Here is a 21,629-nt window from a genome sequence, read left to right as displayed (position 1 = left end):
ACACCAGGAAACCTTCTCACTGCCGAATCTGTGCCGAGCTTTGGAAGCACAGAGGGCAACATAACAGGAAGAAAAAATAAATAAACAATTAAAACTCGAAGATTGCGAGTCCTACGGTCACTCCCCCAGCGGAGAAGCAGCGTAGACGCCTGTACGTGCCATTAGCAAGCAGGGGCTGGGCAGGGAGGCACAGCGCGGGCTGCATCGCTTAGAGTAAGAATCTGGCCTGAATACCCTGAGCACTATCTGAGCGAAATAATTTGGGCTAGCAAACCAGACTGTGGGATATCTACCACGCGAAAAGCCAGCCCCAACTTAAGACACCACCAGGCCCGCGCACGGAACAAAGAATTGAACAGAGATAGCCGGCTGCAGATCTTCCCCCTCCGGTGACAGGCAGCCAGAGCCGGAAGGGGGCAATCCCAGCCCCAGAGAGACATTATCTATAAAACTGTAAGCAGGCTTCTTTGCTAACTAAAACTTCTTGGGGGTCTGGACGGTTAACATCTGCCTGAGAAGGTGCGCCAGTTTTACGCCCAGATAACCGAGTGGCGGGGAGGCAATAAGTCGCAGCATTGGCGCTCGCCAAACACCTCATCACTTGAGCTGCTCGGACCTGGGAAGAGCACAAAACTCAGGCCCAACTGAGTCTGCACCTCTGAGGACTACCCGAGTGCCTGAACCTGAGCGGCTTGGACCTGGGAGGTACATGCAACCCAGGGCCAGCCTCGGATTGTTCCCGGCGGAACAACCTAGAGCCCGAGCAGTGTGGAAAGGGAGGCTACACGCGCCGTGAGCGGGGGCAGACCCAGTGTGGCTGAGGCACTGCGAGCACACGCCAGTGTTATTTGTTTGCAGCATCCCTCCCTCCCTCCCCACAGCGCGACTGAACAAAGAGAAGAAATACAGCTCCACCCATCAGAACACCGACACAAGCTTCCCTAACCAGGAAACCTTGACAAGCCACCTGTACAAACCCACACACAGCGAGGAAAAGCCACAATAAAGAGAACTCCACAAACTGCCAGAATACAGAAAGGACACCCCAAACTCAGCAATTTAAACAAGATGAAGAGACAGAGGAATAGCCAGCAGATAAAGGAACAGGATAACTGCCCACCAAACCAAACAAAAGAGGAAGAGATAGGGAATCTACCTGATAAAGAATTCTGAATAATGATAGTGAAATTGATCCAAAATCTTGAAATTAAAGTGGAATCACAGATAAATAGCTTGGAGACAAGGATTGAGAAGATGCAAGAAAGGTTTAACAAGGACCTAGAAGAAATAAAAAAGAGTCAATATATAATGAATAATGCAATAAATGAAATTAAAAACACTCTGGAGGCAACAAATAGTAGAATAACAGAGGCAGAAGATAGGATTAGTGAATTAGAAGATAGAATGGTAGAAATAAATGAATCAGAGAGAATAAAAGAAAAACGAATTAAAAGAAATGAGGACAATCTCAGAGACCTCCAGGACAATATTAAACGCTACAACATTCGAATCATAGGGGTTCCAGAAGAAGAAGACAAAAAGAAAGACCATGAGAAAATACTTGAGGAGATAATAGTTGAAAACTTCCCTAAACTGGGGAAGGAAATAATCACCCAAGTCCAAGAAACCCAGAGAATCCCAAACAGGATAAACCCAAGGTGAAACACCCCAAGACACATATTAATCAAATTAACAAAGATCAAACACAAAGAACAAATATTAAAAGCAGCAAGGGAAAAACAACAAATAACACACAAGGGAAATCCCATAAGGATAACAGCTGATCTTTCAATAGAAACTCTTCAAGCCAGGAGGGAATGGCAAGACATACTTAAAATGATGAAAGAAAATAACCTACAGCCCAGATTATTGTACCCAGCAAGGATTTCATTCAAGTATGAAGGAGAAATCAAAAGCTTCTCAGACAAGCAAAAGCTGAGAGAATTCTGCACCACCAAACCAGCTCTACAACAAATACTAAAGGATATTCTCTAGACAGGAAACACAAAAATGGTGTATAAATTCGAACCCCAAACAATAAAGTAAATGGCAACGGGATCATACTTATCAGTAATTACCTTAAACGTAAATGGGTTGAATGCCCCAACCAAAAGACAAAGACTGGCTGAATGGATACAAAAACAAGACCCCTACATATGTTGTCTACAGGAGACCCACCTCAAAACAGGGGACACATACAGACTGAAAGTGAAGGGCTGGAAAAAGATTTTCCATGCAAATAGGGACCAAAAGAAAGCAGGAGTAGCAATACTCATATCAGATAAAATAGACTTTAAAACAAAGGCTGTGAAAAGAGACAAAGAAGGTCACTACATAATGATCAAAGGATCAATCCAAGAAGAAGATATAACAATTATAAATATATATGCACCCAACACGGGAGCACCACAGTACGTAAGACAAATGCTAACAAGTATGAAAGGAGAAATTAACAATAACACAATAATAGTGGGAGACTTTAATACCCCACTCACACCTATGGATAGATCAACTAAACAGAAAATTAACAAGGAAACACAAACTTTAAACGATACAATAGACCAGTTAGACCTAATTGATATCTATAGGATATTTCATCCCAAAACAATGAATTTCACCTTTTTCTCAAGCGCACATGGAACCTTCTCCAGGATAGATCACATCCTGGGCCATAAAGCTAGCCTTGGTAAATTCAGAAAAATAGAAATCATTCCAAGCATCTTTTCTGACCACAATGCAGTAAGATTAGATCTCAATTACAGGAGAAAAACTATTAAAAATTCCAACATATGGAGGCTGAACAACACGCTGCTGAATAACCAACAAATCACAGAAGAAATCAAAAAAGAAATCAAAATTTGCATAGAAATGAATGAAAATGAAAACACAACAACCCAAAACCTGTGGGACACAGTAAAAGCAGTCCTAAGGGGAAAGTTTATAGCAATACAGGCACACCTCAAGAAACAAGAAAAAAGTCAAATAAATAACCTAACTCTACACCTAAAGCAACTAGAAAAGGAAGAAATGAAGAACCCCAGGGTTAGTAGAAGGAAAGAAATCTTAAAAATTAGAGCAGAAATAAATGCAAAAGAAACAAAAGAGACCATAGCAAAAATCAACAAAGCCAAAAGCTGGTTCTTTGAAAGGATAAATAAAATTGACAAACCGTTAGCCAGACTCATCAAGAAACAAAGGGAGAAAAATCAAATCAATAAAATTAGAAACGAAAATAGAGAGATCACAACAGACAACACAGAAATACAAAGGATCATAAGAGACTATTATCAACAATTATATGCCAATAAAATGGACAACGAGGAAGAAATGGACAAATTCTTAGAAAAGTACAACTTTCCAAAACTCGACCAGGAAGAAATAGAAAACCTTAACAGACCCATCACAAGCACGGAAATTGAAACTGTAATCAAAAATCTTCCAGCAAACAAAAGCCCAGGTCCAGACGGCTTCACAGCTGAATTCTACCAAAAATTTAGAGAAGAGCTAACACCTATCCTGCTCAAACTCTTCCAGAAAATTGCAGAGGAAGGTAAACTTCCAAACTCATTCTATGAGGCTACCATCACCCTAATACCAAAACCTGACAAAGATACCACAAAAAAAGAAAACTACAGGCCAATATCACTGATGAACATAGATGCAAAAATCCTAAACAAAATTCTAGCAATCAGAATCCAACAACACATTAAAAAGATCATACACCATGACCAAGTGGGCTTTATCCCAGGGATGCAAGGATTCTTCAATATCCGCAAATCAATCAATGTAATACACCACATTAACAAATTGAAAAACAAAAACCATATGATTATCTCAATAGATGCAGAGAAAGCCTTTGACAAAATTCAACACCCATTTATGATAAAAACTCTCCAGAAAGCAGGAATAGAAGGAACATACCTCAACATAATAAAAGCTATATATGACAAACCCACAGCAAACATTATCCTCAATGGTGAAAAATTGAAAGCATTTCCTCTAAAGTCAGGAACAAGACAAGGGTGCCCACTTTCACCATTACTATTCAACATAGTTCTGGAAGTTTTGGCTACAGCAATCAGAGCAGAAAAAGAAATAAAAGGAATCCAAATTGGAAAAGAAGAAGTAAAACTCTCACTATTTGCAGATGACATGATCCTCTACATAGAAAACCCTAAAGACTCCACCAGAAAATTACTAGAACTAATCAATGATTATAGTAAAGTTGCAGGATATAAAATCAACACACAGAAATCCCTTGCATTCCTATACACTAATAATGAGAAAACAGAAAGAGAAATTAAGGAAACAATTCCATTCACCATTGCAACGAAAAGAATAAAATACTTAGGAATATATCTACCTAAAGAAACTAAAGACCTATATATAGAAAACTATAAAACACTGGTGAAAGAAATCAAAGAGGACACTAATAGATGGAGAAATATACCATGTTCATGGATTGGAAGAATCAATATAGTGAAAATGAGTATACTACCCAAAGCAATTTATAGATTCAATGCAATCCCTATCAAGCTACCAACAGTATTCTTCACAGAGCTAGAACAAATAATTTCACAATTTGTATGGAAATACAAAAAACCTCGAATAACCAAAGCGATCTTGAGAAAGAAAAATGGAACTGGAGGAATCAACCTACCTGACTTCAGGCTCTACTACAAAGCCACAGTTATCAAGACAGTATGGTACTGGCACAAAGACAGAAATATAGATCAATGGAACAAAATAGAAAGCCCAGAGATAAATCCACGCACATATGGACAGCTTATCTTTGACAAAGGAGGCAAGAATATACAGTGGATTAAAGACAATCTCTTTAACAAGTGGTGCTGGGAAATCTGGTCAACCACTTGTAAAAGAATGAAACTAGAACACTTTCTAACACCATATACAAAAATAAACTCAAAATGGATTAAAGATCTCAACGTAAGACCAGAAACTATAAAACTCCTAGAGGAGAACATAGGCAAAACACTCTCTGACATACATCACAGCAGGATCCTCTATGACCCACCTCCCAGAATATTGGAAATAAAAGCAAAAATAAACAAATGGGACCTAATTAAACTTAAAAGCTTCTGCACATCAAAGGAAACTATTAGCAAGGTGAAAAGACAGCCTTCAGAATGGGAGAAAATAATAGCAAATGAAGCAACCGACAAACAACTAATCTCAAAAATATACAAGCAACTCCTCCAGCTCAACTCCAGAAAAATAAATGACCCAATCAAAAAATGGGCCAAAGATCTAAATAGACATTTCTCCAAAGAAGACATACAGATGGCTAACAAACACATGAAAAGATGCTCAACATCACTCCTTATCAGAGAAATGCAAATCAAAACCACTATGAGGTACCATTTCACGCCAGTCAGAATGGCTGCGATCCAAAAGTCTACAAATAATAAATGCTGGAGAGGGTGTGGAGAAAAGGGAACCCTCTTACACTGTTGGTGGGAATGCAAACTAGTACAGCCACTATGGAGAACAGTGTGGAGATTCCTTAAAAAACTGGAAATAGAACTGCCTTATGATCCAGCAATCCCACTGCTTGGCATACACACTGAGGAAACCAGAAGGGAAAGAGACACGTGTACCCCAATGTTCATCGCAGCACTGTTTATAATAGCCAGGACATGGAAGCAACCTAGATGTCCATCAGCAGATGAATGGATAAGAAAGCTGTGGTACATATACACAATGGAGTATTACTCAGCCATTAAAAAGAATACATTTGAATCAGTTCTAATGAGGTGGATGAAACTGGAGCCTATTATACAGAGTGAAGTAAGCCAGAAGGAAAAACATAAATACAGTATACTAACGCATATATATGGAATTTAGAAAGATGGTAACGATAACCCTGTATACGAGACAGCAAAAGAGACAATGATGTATAGAACAGTCTTATGGACTCTGTGGGAGAGGGAGAGGGTGGGAAGATTTGGGAGAATGGCATTGAAACATGTGAAATGTCATGTATGAAACGAGATGCCAGTCCAGGTTCAGTGCACGATGGTGGATGCTTGGGGCTGGTGCGCTGGGACGGCCCAGGGGGATGGTATGGGGAGGGGGGAGGGAGGAGGGTTCAGGATGGGGAGCACGTGTATACCTGAAATTTTTTTAATTTAAAAAAAAAAATGGAAAAAAAAAAAAAAGAAATATAGATGATTGATAGAGAGATGTATTACATATGAAGCAAAACTTGCAGAGCTGACAAGTGAAATGACAAACCCAAGCCTATAAACAAATAAAAATTGATCACAAAATAAAAAAAATAAAAAAAAAGATGTTTTAAGGACTTTCAAATGTTCTATACAAACCAAGAAATAAAGAGAGCTTCCCTAGTGGCTCAGTGGTAAAGAATCTGCCTGTCAATCCAGGAGACAAGGGTTTGATCCCTGGTCCAGGAAGATCCCACATGCTGTGCAGCAGCTAAGCCGGCGTATCACAATTATTGAGCCTGTGCTCTAGAACCCGGGAGCTGCAACTCCTGAGCCCATTCCCACTAGAGCCTGAGCTCCACAGCAAGAGAAGCCTGAGAACGCCAATGAAGAGCAGCCCTGCTCTACACAGTTAGACAAAAGCCCACTCGGGCAGCAATGAAGACCCAGGACGGCCAAAATTTAGTAAATAAAGAAATATCTTTTGAAAAAGAAACAAAATAAATGGGAAAAAAGGACAAAACAGAAACAGAAATTGAGGTGTTGGACATACTAGTGCACGCGGTATTGTGTTCTTCAACTCTCCCGTGTGTGTAAATTTGTTCATAATGAAAGTCTGCAGGAAAAATTCTAGTTCACTCTTTCACATGGTGTGACTTTAAACCTGGGATTACATTCAGACGAAAGTGATTTTTGCGGTCACTCTTGTAATGATATCTAGGTGACAAGCCACTGGCACTGTCTACTCTGAAAGTGACTTAGAAAATAGTAATCAGTAGGTAATTCTTGTCCTTCAAAATTCTCAACAACGTGTTGAGTCAAGACATTGGGAAAATAAAATGCGGTACATCTAAGAAGGCTGACTAGGACCACTGCATGCAAGTGAGGTTTCACTGCTATTAATTCACTTATTCACAAATTGGCCTGTAATATGTCAGGTGTTGGGTTAAGCACTGGGGATAAATTCCAGCCCTCAAGGAGCTACAGTGTCATCAGAAAGAGAAGAAAATAGGCCACGACAAGTAGTGGAATAAATAGGATGATTAGCCATGAAATTAAAAGACACTTGCTCCTTGGAAGAAAAGCTATGACAAACCTCGACAGTATATTAAAAACCAGAGACATTACTTTGCCAACAAAGGTCCATAGAATCAAAGCTATGGTTTTTCTAGTAGTCATGTACAGATGTGAGAGTTAGACCATAATGAAGGCTGAGAGCAGAGGAATTGATGCTTTTGAACTGTTGTGTTGGAGAAGACTCTCGAGAGTCCCTTGGACAGCAAGGAGATCAAGCCAGTCCTTCCTAAAGGAAATCAACCCTGAATATTCATTGGAAGGACTGATGCTAAAGCTGAAGCTCCAATATTTTAGCTACCTGATTTGAAGGGCCAACTCATTGGAAAAGGTCCTGATGCTGGGAAAGATTGAGGGTAAGAGAAGGGGACAACAGAGGATGATATGGTTGGATGGCATCATTGACTCAGTGGCCATGAATTTGAGCAAACTCCAGGAGTTGGTGATGGACAGGGAAGCCTGGCGTGCTACAGTCCACGGGGTTGCAAAGAGTCGGACATGACTAAGTGACTGAACTGAACTGAACTGTACTAGAAAGCTGAGTCCACAGGACGCCCTCCCCGTGAGCAGTTAAGTGATTCGGCAGTAGAGTGGATGCTGCTCTGTTTGAGGTTGGAAATGGAGAAGATGAGATAAAAACCCATGAGTGACTGGGATGCTAGGAGATATGGAACGCTACCAGAGCAGCTGACCCCAGACATCCTTCAACAGGAGGACAGGTGGGGCCTCTGCTTCTGGGGCGCACCCAGGGGAGGCGTGATGGTTCTACTCTTGGGCAGTCCACATTCCCACTTTGCCTCTAACCGAAATAAGTGCTCCTCCTGTTATATTATACACCAAACACGGCTAAAGGAAAATGATCTAGAGCTTACTTATTATTTGACAGCATTCCAGAAAGGTAGATTGATGATGGGTAGCTTTAAATGTCAAACCCAGAAGATAACAGAAGAACTACAGTAGTAACACTGCTGTGCCTGTGTGTGTCACTGACCACAATTATTTGTAAGCAGTAACATACAAATGTGTCATCTCTAAAAGCAATAACCTAAAAACGTATTATCTTTAAAAAGTCAAATAGCTACTTCAACCGTTTATAGCTTTACTAACTGAAGGATAGGGAAGCCTGGCGTGCTGCAGTTGCAATGAGTCAGACACGACTGAGCAACCGAACAAGAAAGTTAACTGGAGAGCAAAACTAGAAGGAGTAAGAGAAAAGTGGGGGAAAAAGCAGCAGCAGCACTGTGATAGGGGAGTTACCACTCAGATCTACAAGAAAATCCAGTTGACTGACAACCTCCGGCCCCTCCCAGGATACAGTGCAGTTCCAGGCCCACACATTAGTTAAACAGCCAGAGTTTAGTAAAAATAATAATAATGATAAATCCCCATCACCCATGCTCTTCCTGGTCCCCACCAGTACTTTAGATAACTGTGATGCTCACCTAGGTCTCAGTTCTGATGACCTAATATTAGATAACAAACCACCCCAACAGATAGGGGCTTAAACAATCCCATCAATCAATTTGCTCACAGATCTGTGATCTGGGAAGACGTGAGCAGTAGTGTCATCTGGGGAGGCCACAGTGGATGTACAGGAGGAACGAGCAAGATGGCGCATGCACACGACTAGCTGGTTGGTGCCCGCTGAGAATTCAGCTGAAGCTGAACCAAGAACTTGGCTCTCCAGAGAGTGATATGGGCTTTCTCACACCATGATGACTGGGTTCAAGAGCAAGTGTTCTGAGAGGCAAGAAGTGGAAGTCACCAATCTTCCGAAGCCTGGGCCCAGAAATCAGTACCGTGTCTCTTGTACCAGATTCTATTGGCCCAAGCAGTCAGAGCCCACCCACACCGGAGGAGAGGTACAAACCCCACCTAGCCAAAGGAGGACCTATCCTGGCCACATTCTCTTATTTTGGGCTACTTAGGAAGTGAAAAGGTGTATTTACCTCGAACCAGAGTATACACGTACACATCAACAGTCACTCAGTGTGGCATTTGTGACCTCGAGTTTGGTAACAAATCAGGGACTCTCCTCACCAAGTCAAAGAAGGCTTTGGAAATGAATGTACCTTGTCTTCCAGCATAAGAGCAAAACTGACAAAAGTCTCCTTAACTAAAACCCAATGATATTCATTCATTCATTTATAGAAACGACTACATGTTATCTTAGGAGCTGCAGGGAAGACAGAGTTAACCAAATATGGTCATTAAATTCAAATTCCCAATCTAGCAGGGAGCTAAAGACACATACAACTAACTCGGGCTTCCCTGGTGGCTCAGCAATAAAGAATCTGTCTGCATTTCAGGAACTGCAGGAGACCTGGGTTTGATCCCTGGGTCAGGAACATGCCCTGGAGGAGGGCATGGCACCCCACTCCAGTATTCTTGCCTGGAGAATCCCATGGACAGAGGAGCCCGGTGAGTTGCAGTCCGCAGGGTCACAAAGAGTCGGACACGACTAAAGTGACTCAGCATGCACACACCCACAATTCCCTCTGATGGGATGGAAATCATGGATGCCAAGAGTGAGCAAAGCCCAAGGACCCAAGCAGCGAAGGTAGAGGGCGCGGCCATCCCCTACATCCACCCAGAAGGAGTCCACTCGTGTCTCCATCTCTCTCTGTCACCTCTTCAAGGGCTGAGGGGCAGAAAAGGCCGAGCACCAGGGAAGCCACAGCAGCTAGTGTGGATTGGCCACTCACCAGATGGCTAGAGAGAGATGACTACACACCCCGGAGTCTTGGTTTCTTAACCTGTAAAACCAGAGGGCTGAGGAAGAATTTGTGGAGGTCCCTTCTTTCTCTGAAGTTCTGTGATTTTTTTTCCACTGGTCTGAAAAGGCTGGGATGCCGAGAGCATTGGACAGGTCCTTCCACCCTACTATGGTCACTCTGCAGAGTAAGTAGGTACCTGCAAGACATACAAGCTAGCCTCATGCACACAGGGACAGATGTCCCTCGACAAAGGACAAGGGGCCTGTATAGTCAGGTCAAGGTGAAAACTCAGTCTTAGACAATCAACTGGACCTAAAATCTATTTATTAGATGTTTCCTGCCTCTAACCTTTTTAGAGTCTGCTCATAAAGTATTTCATACAGAGGGAAGAAAAGATCTACCTTCTCTGGTATTATTTATAATTTTTATAACATATAGTGTGCTAACAACATTTTACACTTGAATATCCCTTATTTTATTCATGCTATATTTTATCCTTTGACTTCTGATCAATTATTAGTTATATAATAATACTGCATAATACTGAAATCTACAAAGTTACCTTATCATTTTAAATTTTAAAGTAAGTTTTAAAATTGTGATGTGAGGGTTCATAAGCTCCCAAATGCACGTTAACTCTCATTATTTTGACTTCAATTGTTTGCTTAAATTGTTAAGAAAATTATTTTCTCAACAAACAAATACTATTTTTCAAATAAGTGAGTTGAAAATGAGAAATTATATATGAGTGAGTGAGCGAGTGAAGTCGCTCAGTCGTGTCTGACTCTTTGCAACCCCATGGACTGTAGCCCACCGGGCTCCTCCGCCCATGGGATTCTCCAGACAAGAATACTGGAGTGAGTTGCCATTTCTTTCTCCAAATTATATATGAAAGAGCAAGCAAAAGACCAGAAAAGATGGAAAAAGAAAATTATTTTTAAAAGATAAAGAAAATTATTCAAGTGTTCATTTCTGACTTTTCTCTCAAAAATCAAAACAAAGCATATACACACAGAGTCTTGAATTTCCATTTTCAGGCAAAACTCAAATATATTTGCAAATACATAAACTTGATGGGTGATTCTGCTGCAGCTAAGAATATTTCTTTACTGGATTATAAATTTAGTCAGAATTCCAGGGTACAACCTACTTTATGATACTAAGCAACGCAAACACACTGCCAAACAACTGATGTTTTAATATTCTAACTTCCATTTCTTCCACAACATAATTTCCTGTAATAATCTCTCTCATGCCTGAGGTCCAAAGACATTCTTATTTATGATATTCAGGTCAGTATGCCATTAGCAGGAACATGTATTCTTCAAAGACTGGGCTTTTAGAATGAGTCCTGAAAGCATTCTACCATCACTGCTTTGTGGTAGAAAGTATTCTACCACACAGGGATAATGTACAAAAGCAAATTTTAAAGAAAATGGTTGTAACGCGATTTTTAGTTAAAAGCATGGGAGATCGAGTAATATGCCAATTTCTTTCAAATATCGCCAACATTTGATGCCAACACAATTACAAGTTGGAAAAATGTATAATGAATGAGGCAGCTCATAATTTCCCTTAGAATATGTATGCACAACACATTAAGTGGCATAAAGAGCAAAGAGTCATGGCAAATGTTGAAACCTTAAATCTGTGAATCGTTGCTTTAGGGCATTTGAGTCAAACTCCATCATCTGGAAGTGGCTAACAATACGAATATTAGGTCATGAGCTGTTTTAGAAACACCTGCAAACCTTCACCTAATGAGGTGAATAAACAACAGCTTCATGTTTCTCATCAAATAAGAAAACTTAACAGGTTTAATAATATAATAATATATTAAAGTTAATAATAAGCCCAAGTTAGAACCCTGAATAAATGAAAATACTCACATGGAGAGGGCTTCCTCCCAGATTTTGCTGTTCAGCTCTGCCAGCTCCCTCACCTAAAGCCACCTGGTAGAAAAATGTGCCCCCTTATTCTAGGTTGGCATGAGTTTTTCCAGAGTATGGCTTATTTTGATAATCTTAGGAGGCTCAGAAAGAATAAAGTTTTCTTTGATGTCCCCCTTCCCCATCCACCCCACCCCCCAGCACACTTCACACCCACAACCTAGGTCAGGAAAAAGATGCTACTCAAAATCCCAAATTCCATCCCATGGAAAGTACCAGCTCAGGCAAAGGTAGGAACATGAATGGATGACTTACCAGGCTCCCCCTCTACTCTAAAATCAATTGTTTGAAAGGGAAAGGGGTAGTCGCTCAGTTGTGTCTGACTCTTTGTGACCCCATGGACTGTAGCCCACTAGGCTAGTTTGTCCATGGAATTATCCAGGCAAGAATACTGGAGTGGGTAGCCATTCCCTTCTCCAGGGGATCTTCCCAACCCAGGGATCGAACCCAGGTCTCCTGCATTGCAGGCAGATTCTTTACCTTCTGAGCCACCAGGGAAGCCCAGATGTATACTAATACTTTCTCCCCAAAAGGGTTATACTTTCATTTTCTTCCAACTAGGGTTGCCAGATTTTGCAAAGAAAAATACAGAATGTCCATGCTCACTTTGGCAATACATATACTAAAAACACGGAATGTCTAGATAAATGTGAATTTCAGATAAACAGAAGGTAAGTTATTAGTAAAGTATGTTCCAAATTTAAACTACTCAATCCATGGATGAACATGAATAGGATGTCTGTATTCGTTGTCTATTCAATTCAGGACACTTGTGTAGGGTTTTAAGTTTTGGGCAAATTGTTTTTCCTTAACTCAGGGAGCTCAAATATGCGATGGTCAAGACTATCAGAATTCACCTGCTGTGCGAGAAACACTGGCTCCAGCGCTCACGGCTGGTACCCCAGGTCACATAACCACTCGTAGCCTGTTTCCACATCTGTAAAAAGGAGTGGATAACACTGCATCTGACTTGCTGTGAGGGATTACTGAAAAAACTGTGTCAAGTACTCAGCACAGTACTTAGGAAGCATTTGATAACCTCCATGTTAATATGTTCTCATTACTACTGTGGTAGTCACTGTTATTTTGCTACTTTGCATGAAGTTTTGAATTGTTCAATACCACCCTGAAACCACAGACTAGTCACTTAGATTACATTACCTCCTCACATTTAGCCTGTCTAGAGATAAAGCCAAGGCTCTAGCTGGGCCCAAGGATGTACAGTTCTACATGTGAGTTGATATGGCCAGCAGAATGTGTTGATAGAGATAATGATCTATCTCAAATATTTATTTTGGAAATGGAGAGATTAAAGCTTTCCAGATGACGATAGTGGAAAAGAATCTGCCTGCCAATGCAGGAGACGTAAGAGATGCTGGTTTGATCCCTGGGTCAGGAAGATCCCTTGGAGGAGGGCATGGCAACCCACTCCAGTATTCTTGCCTGGAGAATCCCACGGACAGAGAAGCCTGTCAGGCTACAGTCCATGGGGTCGTAGAGTCGGGCACAACTGAAGCGACTTGGCACGCACGCATGGAGATATGAATACACAGCTTTGACTGGTACACACAGAGTCTCGATCCACTAAATCCTAAATGCATACAAACACATTTATTTAATAAAAGAGAACCCGTTTTTCCACATTAGAGTTCAATGTTTCAGAACCAGCCGATGCTCCACCTGACAAATTTCAGAAACAGAGATGACAGTGTCCGGGTCACAAGCACGTAACAGATTATGCCCCAGGAAGAAGGTGAGAGTCACAATTCAACTTGCTTTATCAATAGCCACAACTACACGTAAGGATAGCAAACTTCCTTTCCCCAGACGCTATACTGGTGTGAGGGATGGCCTGGCACTGGAGCGAGGCAGCAGGACCCGAGCTGACCCCAGAGGAGGGTCAGAACACGCCTGCAGTCTCACATGTCACAAGGACGCTGCCAACCGCAAGAAGGCCACAGCTGCCCATCATCTAAGCGCCCCCACGCCCCTGCTTTTTGCTCTATATCCCCAGGTGTGAGAGAAATAGGTGTGAGAGAAAATGTTTCCTTTTCCATGATTAGTAACCTTTCTCAAAAAGTCAGAGAGTTACACTGATTACTCAAGCAAAGGATCAGAGAAGTCAGCTGTTGCCACTGCTCAGATCTCGGTAAGACTTCCATTAGCGAAAATTATAGCTGGCTTTCCTCCTTCCTGGCAATCATTCAGGGCGACCTTGTTTGGCTGCTCTACACCATGGCTGTCGTAGGAACTTTCCAGAGCGAAGAGTTGATACAGATAAAGATTAGATTAAAATCAAAGAGTAAGCATTACATGAAAGGACACAGCACATACCGTATTATCTCCAAAATGAAAAGGACTACTCACTTGGAGTCCTTTGAAATAAGGGTAGATTATAAACATCTTATTTTCCTAGCATTTGAAATTACTCTGGACTTGGTGTTTGTGTCTTTGCTAAGTCTGGACTTAACTGGGGTTTCTATGCCCTTCCCTATAAGAACTGAATCTTTTCTCCCAATGACCCTGCATTTGCTTTAATTTGATCTTCTAGGTTTATGGTATTTTCATCTTCTAGAAGCCATTGCTTGCGCCAAAGTCGTGATCAGTTCTCCAACATCTGTCTGACTGTGGCTCAAGATTTTTGAATCTTAAAAAAGAAGAAGAATTCAAATCTCTTCATTCTCAAACGCTGACCTACTCTGCACCCACAGGGTCTTTCTCTCCCTCATCCCCCTCCACCTCCATCCCCACCCACCTCCCTGGGGCTTCTTGTCTTTAACACCATACAATCCCCTGAATAAAGGAGATTGGAGTTTTGTTACCAGCGAAACGAACTTTACATGGAGACGTCCAAATTGTGTGGATTTGATATAAGCTTCTTTGAAAAAGTACTCCTCCATTATGGGGAATGTTTATGCCTCAAAAGAAGATTCTGTGTTCTGTTGTGTCAGAAGCTTTCAAAGTGCAATTGTTCAATTTGCAAACTGCAATCGGTTAACCAAGCTAAACTTAATTAGTCCAACGATCCTCCGGCCCACATCAAACCCCACCGTTTGATGTATTCTGCGAGGTGTCCGAGCCGCCTCCAGCTGTCTAAGTGCCACAATGAAAAGGCAGCTAGGCTTAGGTCTGGGAACTGAAATGAGCTGTTCTAAGTGGAGCTTTTCTTCCATTTTCTGAGGCTGCACTGCTCTGACCTTCTCCAAATCAATCCTTTGCGGATTAACATGTAAAGCAGTGTCGAATTAATTTCAGAAAGGGAATATGAGATCAGCCTAGGATCATACAAAACATCTAACTCCTAAATACACTAATGCTTCCAGCCATTCAATGAGAAGCTGTCAATAAAGGGAAAAAAGTCGGACGGGGCCGGGGGGGAGGGGGGCCAAAAGGATTTGAAGGTTGGAGCAATCTATCAGACGAGTTAGCACATTGCCTACTTTTGTGGCATGGCTAATGCATTCCTCTAGAAGTTAATCCTATTTCTAAAGACCCTCCCGCTAGGAGCACATAGGCTGTGATGAATGAGAACTAAAATGCATTAAAATTCTCAACAACTTCACCAAAAGGCACACTATTAGATTCTAAGTGTCTACAATAAGACGGTTCATTAAAAGTGCTGGTCTCAAAGAACCCGCTTTTGTCCCTACACACTAGGGAGAGGGGGTCCAGCGTGTCACTTGTGACACCTGCAGCCAAAATATTTTTACATCAGGTTGTCCGAGTAATCGCATGAGAACCACATGAAACGGCAGGGGAAGGCCCTTTTCCACGGGCTGGCTTAAATACCGTGATTATGTGCCTCCACTCAGGAAGGATGCACGTTTCCATGGCATTAGCCACACAACGCTGTCATTAAACCCACTTTTAAAAAATCAGACATGAAAGAGCACTTATTCATCTTGCCTTGAAGAAGCCGCAGTGTTTGAACACTTCTCTTTTTCTCCCATTGTATTTTGCTTGTACTCAATTAAGAGATAATTAAGCCATTTATCACGATGTAGTCCAGGCTGAGCATTTATACAGGCACTGAGTACAGCTTTTCTTACAGGACTAGGAGAAATGACATCTGGATAACTTAGTTTTCAGTCCCTGTCAACATATATAGGAAAAGGCTGCACTACCCTCTAGAATGACTGAAACAAATTACAAAGCAAAGCCTAACACCAGAAATGCCAAGAATGAAACACTTGAGACGCTAAGAAATGGAGCAGAAGCAGCAGGTGAGGAGGTTCTGAGAGAGAACACCACAGAGGAGCGGCGCATGCATGCAGGCTCTGTCATGTCCAACTCCTTGCGACCTCATGGGCTGTATGGCCCACCAGGCTTCTCTCTCTGTGGGACTCTCCAGGCAAGAATACTGGAGTGGGTTGCTGTTTCCTCCTCCAGGGGATCTTCCCAACCCAAGAATCAAACCATGTTTCCTGCATTGACAGGCGGATTCTTTACCACTGAGCCACCAGGGAAGCTCCACAGAGGAGATGTTAATAAAGCAATTACCATTTCAAAAAAAAAAAACAACAGAGGAGGGAAGCACACCTAGAAACGGGAGGGATTCCACGCAAAGTATTTGTTACGCGAGTGAATGAATGAATGGAGTCGACCTCCGTAGTTAGTTCAGTTCAGTCGTTCAGTTGTATCCGACTCTTTGCGACCCCATGGACAGCAGCACGCCAGGCCTTCCTGTCCATCAGCAACTCCCAGAGTTTACTCAAACTCATATCCATTGATTCGGTGATACTATCTAACCATCTCATCCTCTGCCATCCGTTTATCCTCCCACCTTCAATCTTTCCCAGCATCAGGGTCTTTTCAAATGAGTCAGCTCTTCGCATCAGGTGGCCAAAGTACTGGAGTCTCAGCTTCAACATCAGTCCTTCCAATGAACACTCAGGACTGATTTCCTTTAGGATGGACTGGTTGGATCTCCTTGCAGTCCAAGGGATACTCAAGAGTCTTCTCCAGCACCACAGTTCTAAAGCATAGCAATACAATCATTCATGTTTTGCAAAAATTCTTCCTTGATGTGAACACAAGGTTCAGCAGAGGCCAGGACACCTAAGCAGATGGAAGAAAAGCAGAGATAAAGGTATGATGACGTCCACTTTGTTTCAGTGCTTTGGAATTTACGTAGTAGTAGAGATGGAGGTATGATCATGTCCACTTTGTTTCAGCGCTTTGGAATCTACGTACTAGTAGTGAAAGTCCCTCAGTCATGTCTGACTCTTTGCGACCCCATGGACTATACAGTCCATGGAATTCTCCAGGCCAGAATACTGGAGTGAGTAGCTGGTCCCTTCTCCAGGGGATCTTCCCAACCCACGGATCACACCCAGGTCTTCCGAGTTGCAGGCGGATTCTTTACCAGCTGAGCCACTAGGGAAGCCCACCTACATAGTAAGTGCTGCATTTATTCTTTTGTATATATTAAATATTACACTGAGGGGGAGGCCGCAGGGGGCGGGGCCTGGAGGGGGCGGAGCAGGGCCCAGGAGCCGAGCAGCCTGGCAACAGCGGTGGCGCCTGGACCCCGAGAGTTTCCAGTATGGCCTCAGCACCAACTTAAAAAAAAAAAAAATAAATAAATAAATATTATACTGAAAAATTGGAGATTAATAGTCATTCCCTCTGACCTTTAATTTTTGCATAAGCATCTATCACTTCTTTGTAATTCAATCCTACAATAAACCATTTCTCATTCCAAAGTATATTGCATCTGAACATAATAACAATCATGGTTATGACCTTCAAATAAGCACCTGTTTTACAAAACTTATCTCTAATCCTCACAATCCTTCAGGTAGGTGGCATCCTTGTTTTACAGATGAGACGCCTGAACCTCAGAAGGGGCAAGTTCACTGCTCAATCCTCATTTAATGGATGAAGCACAGGCTGCATAAGGCCTATCTGACCTGATAGGGTTTTTGGGTTTTTTTTAAATAAATTTTTCAGTTTGGAATAATTTTACATTTACATTGTTTTTTTAAGATATGGCAACCACAGTGATTTTCTTTGTGCTGAGTTTAGTGCACCAGTCCTTATACACAGGCCCTCTCCAATCAAATTAACAACTTGTTTGGGGATATATAGATAAAGACTTGTATGTAGATACAGTATCTAGACATTACTATGAATCTTCTCTTGCAGTATTACAAAAATATGGCTAAATAGGGCAATTATCCATACCTAGAAAACATCCAGGAAATGGAAGAAAATCTAATTGTTTATGTTTACTCATAGCAAGATAATATTTTTTTTAAGTAACTTTTTTGAAAGTATCAATAAAAATAGCACTTAATCCAGAATAAGTTTAAATGAAATGAAAACACCCAAGTAAACTTAATGTATCACTTCCTAGACCACCTGTTCTATAGGTCAAGACACAGCCACACAGGTTTTCTTGAACTACGAGCCAGGACTCCTCTGCCATTTTTTTTTTTAAAGGCCTGCTAAACACAATCATGACTAATAGCTTTTTAATCTGATCTAAGACTCCACTGATCGCAGTACACATGCCAATTTCAGAAGGGTTAAAATGTGTGTTTTAGAAGTGGTGAAACAGTAATCAAGTTAAGCCCAAGCCAACCAAAACCACATTTCCTATTTATTCGGATAATGATGCCAGGCAGAGAGTAAGAACTAGGCAAACATTTACTGAATCGATGGATGGTCTGGGAGGCGATATTCATCTGTAAATAGGAAATTGCTTGCAGCCTCCTGACAAACTGTCTTCTTTCCCCTCAGCACCTGTCCATGCCATCACCCTCTACCATCTCCTTTCGTGAAGAAAAATCAGTTCACTGATAATGGATACCGCTTCACTGTACATGATCATTTCCATGTCAACTAGAAATACTTATTTAACTTTCCTCAAGGATTCAAGGGGACGTAGTAAATCACTTCATGTACTGTGGACTTGAAAATACGTGTAGGTGTGAACTGGGTCTGTGGTAAGACTGACAATGGCCCATTTACCAGCTTCAGATGCACAGGAGGTCTTGGTGCTCTCTCCCTACATCTGCCTGTCTCTATTTCTGTGTGGGTCAGGGAGACAGCAGCTGAGCGAGTACACACAAACGTGCTTCATGGCAAGACTTTCTACATCTCCTACTCCCGGATCGACAGAGTCAGCGTAAATTACACCCACCTAGGTTTTTGTCTTTGCATCATCTAGGTAAATGCACTGGAACTACATAGACCCGGGCTGTTTAGCTATTTCTCCCTCTCGTCCAAAGAGGACAAAACTCAATTTGTTGTCTGTGTATCTAACACTATGACATCAAGAAAAACGAAAGACAGCACAGACACCACGCTTGCTGGAGAGTCAGCAAGAAGGATTCAGGGCAATAAATACAGTAGGTAATAAAATACCATCACTTCTCAACATAAACAACAGGGACAATGTCAGGTTGTCAGAAATTCATTGACGAGCAACTAAAACTGCAGGCTCCCTGCAGTGGAGAGAAATCTTCTTACGGTGTAACCAGGAGAACTGGGAGTTCTTCGTGAAAGCCCACTAACAAGCCGTCAGAGGCATCTCAGCAAACGGCCCACAGTCTGCTGACCCTCTGCCCTCCTCCTCAAGTTTCCCTGCCAAGCTATCAGATGCCATATGGTACGGTTAAGGCCAAGTCTGATGCCACCTCGGCAATCTCATGCAGGGGCTCCTGTGCTCAGATGCTCGATTATGTCTGACTCGTTGTGACCCCGTGTGCTGTACAGCCCGCCAGGCTCCTCTGTCCATGGATTTCCCAGGCAACAATACTGGAGGGGGTTGCCGTTTCCTCCTCCATAGAGAGGATCTTCCCAACCCAGGGATTGAACCCACGTCTCTTATGTCTCCTGAACTGGTGTGTGAGATCAGCCCTGGGATTTCTTTGGAAGGAATGATGCTAAAGCTGAAACTCCAGTACTTTGGCCACCTCATGCGAAGAGTTGACTCATTGGAAAAGACTCTGATGCTGGGAGGGATTGGGGGCAGGAGGAGAAGGGGACGGCAGAGGATGAGATGGCTGGATGGCATCACTGACTCGATGGACGTGAGTCTGAGTGAACTCCAGGAGTTGGTGATGGACAGGGAGGCCTGGTGTGCTGCGATTCATGGGGTTGCAAAGAGTTGGACACGACTGAGTGACTGAACTGACTGACTGAACTGAAGACAATCTGAAAGCACACTGGGGCCTGTGAAGCCTTGCTACCAAACACCAGCAGGAGCCCATCTGACGTAGGAGAGGAGACTGATCAGCTTGTTGCAGATGGACGTGCACAGAGGAAATGCGGAGCATCCCAGAAAGAGGGAGGAGGGAGCCACTTATCCCAAGTCTGGGCTAGCGCTGACTGATGCTACGTGGGTGGTTATGGGTGGAACCGTGTTCACAGTTGGACCATCAAGAAGGCTGAGTACCAAAGAATTGATGATTTTAAACTGTGGTGTTGGAGAAGAGTCTTGAGAGTCCCTTGGACTGCAAGGAGATCCAACCAGTCAACCCTAAAGGAAATCAATCCAGAATATTCACTGAAAGGACTGATGCTGAAGCTGAAGCTCCAATGCTTTGGCCACACGATGCAAAGAACTGTCTCACTGGAAAAGACCCTGGTGCTGGGAAAGATAGAAGGCAGGAGGAGAAGGGGGTGACAGAGGATGAGATGGTTGGATGGCATCACTGACTCAATGGACATGGGTTTGAGCAAACTCTGGGAGATAGTGAAGGACAGGGAAGCCTAGCGTGCTGCAGCCCGAGTCACAAAGAGTGAGACACAAGTTAGCGACTAAACAACAACAACAATGGTCTACTCAGCAATTTTTTCTTGCTTTCTAATTACAACATATAACATAATACTACATTTTTACTATCAGCAAAACCAATTCACATTAGTAGGGCTTCTTCCATCCACTAGAGTTAAATTTTTTAAGTGGATAAGCAATTAACGGTGTCAAGTAGATTAAAATTGATCCCTAGCATAAAAGTTGTGATCAATAAAAAACAATCTGTAAATTTGATTGCATAAATCCTTTTACTTAAGTCCACCATAAGCATAATTTTCAGGATCACTCCTTTGATCTCACCTACTGAAAAGGAAAATGCAATAAAATTATTTACTATGGAGCTTCGTTTCCAGAAGAAGACAATATGGCCTATTTAGAAATGTTGAAATATTTGTGGAAGACAAACGTGTGATTATCAGACCATGCTGCTAATCACGGAAAATGTGTCATTAAAAAGCCCCTTGGGTCTAGCCAAGCTCTGAAACTAGTATAAAAAAAAAATGCTCTCGAAAATGCAGCGTGCCTTATTTAACTGGTTCCAGCAGCCCCTGGCTGGTTTATGGTTTGGCAACTTTATATGTTGTCCTCTGGCTTCCCGCTAGGAGGATTTAGCTAACTCACCCATCATCCATTTCTTAGCTGTGCATCTGTTGCCAGTTCTACTGAATGCCTGTGAAACTTCAAACAACACACCAACAATCCCACTGACTGTTTTATGTTCCAGAAAGTGGAACTTGTTGGTTAGTTTGCTTAAGAAGCATGTCGGTGTTCAACTCTCCATTCTTTTTCTCCTCAGTTTCTCCTTCCGCCTCTTCCACCTATTACATCAACAGACCTGAGGACGTCTCTACTCAGTTCAGCAGCAACTGTTATATCTTCTCTTGTCTATCAGTTCAGTTCAGTCGCTCAGTCGTGTCCAACTCTGTGACCCCATGGA

At 42.2% G+C, this 21,629-nt stretch overlaps 1 protein-coding gene across 14 annotated transcripts in view; it reads right to left on the bottom strand.

The window, feature by feature from the left end:
- The window catches only part of HLCS (holocarboxylase synthetase), a 224,918-nt gene that overhangs the window by 50,777 nt on the left and 152,512 nt on the right, over window positions 1-21,629 (bottom strand). The window contains exon 7 of one of the 14 annotated variants that reach the window (XM_086410543.1): window positions 16,351-16,983. The exons of the other annotated variants lie outside the window; for them this stretch is intronic. Within the exon in view, the coding sequence (XP_086266669.1) occupies window positions 16,965-16,983 (19 nt within the window). The 3' untranslated portion in view covers window positions 16,351-16,964. Of the gene's footprint in view, window positions 1-16,350; window positions 16,984-21,629 lie in introns of those variants that run through there. 14 annotated transcript variants of the gene reach the window in all.

Source organism: Bos grunniens, chromosome 1 (genome assembly GCF_055505025.1).
Source record: "Bos grunniens cultivar Pamir isolate PY7600 chromosome 1, Bosgru_T2T1.0, whole genome shotgun sequence".
Classification (NCBI taxonomy): domain Eukaryota; kingdom Metazoa; phylum Chordata; class Mammalia; order Artiodactyla; family Bovidae; genus Bos; species Bos grunniens.
The sequence above is the reverse complement of the archived record's forward strand: the minus strand, read 5'-3'. Positions and strand labels throughout refer to the sequence as shown.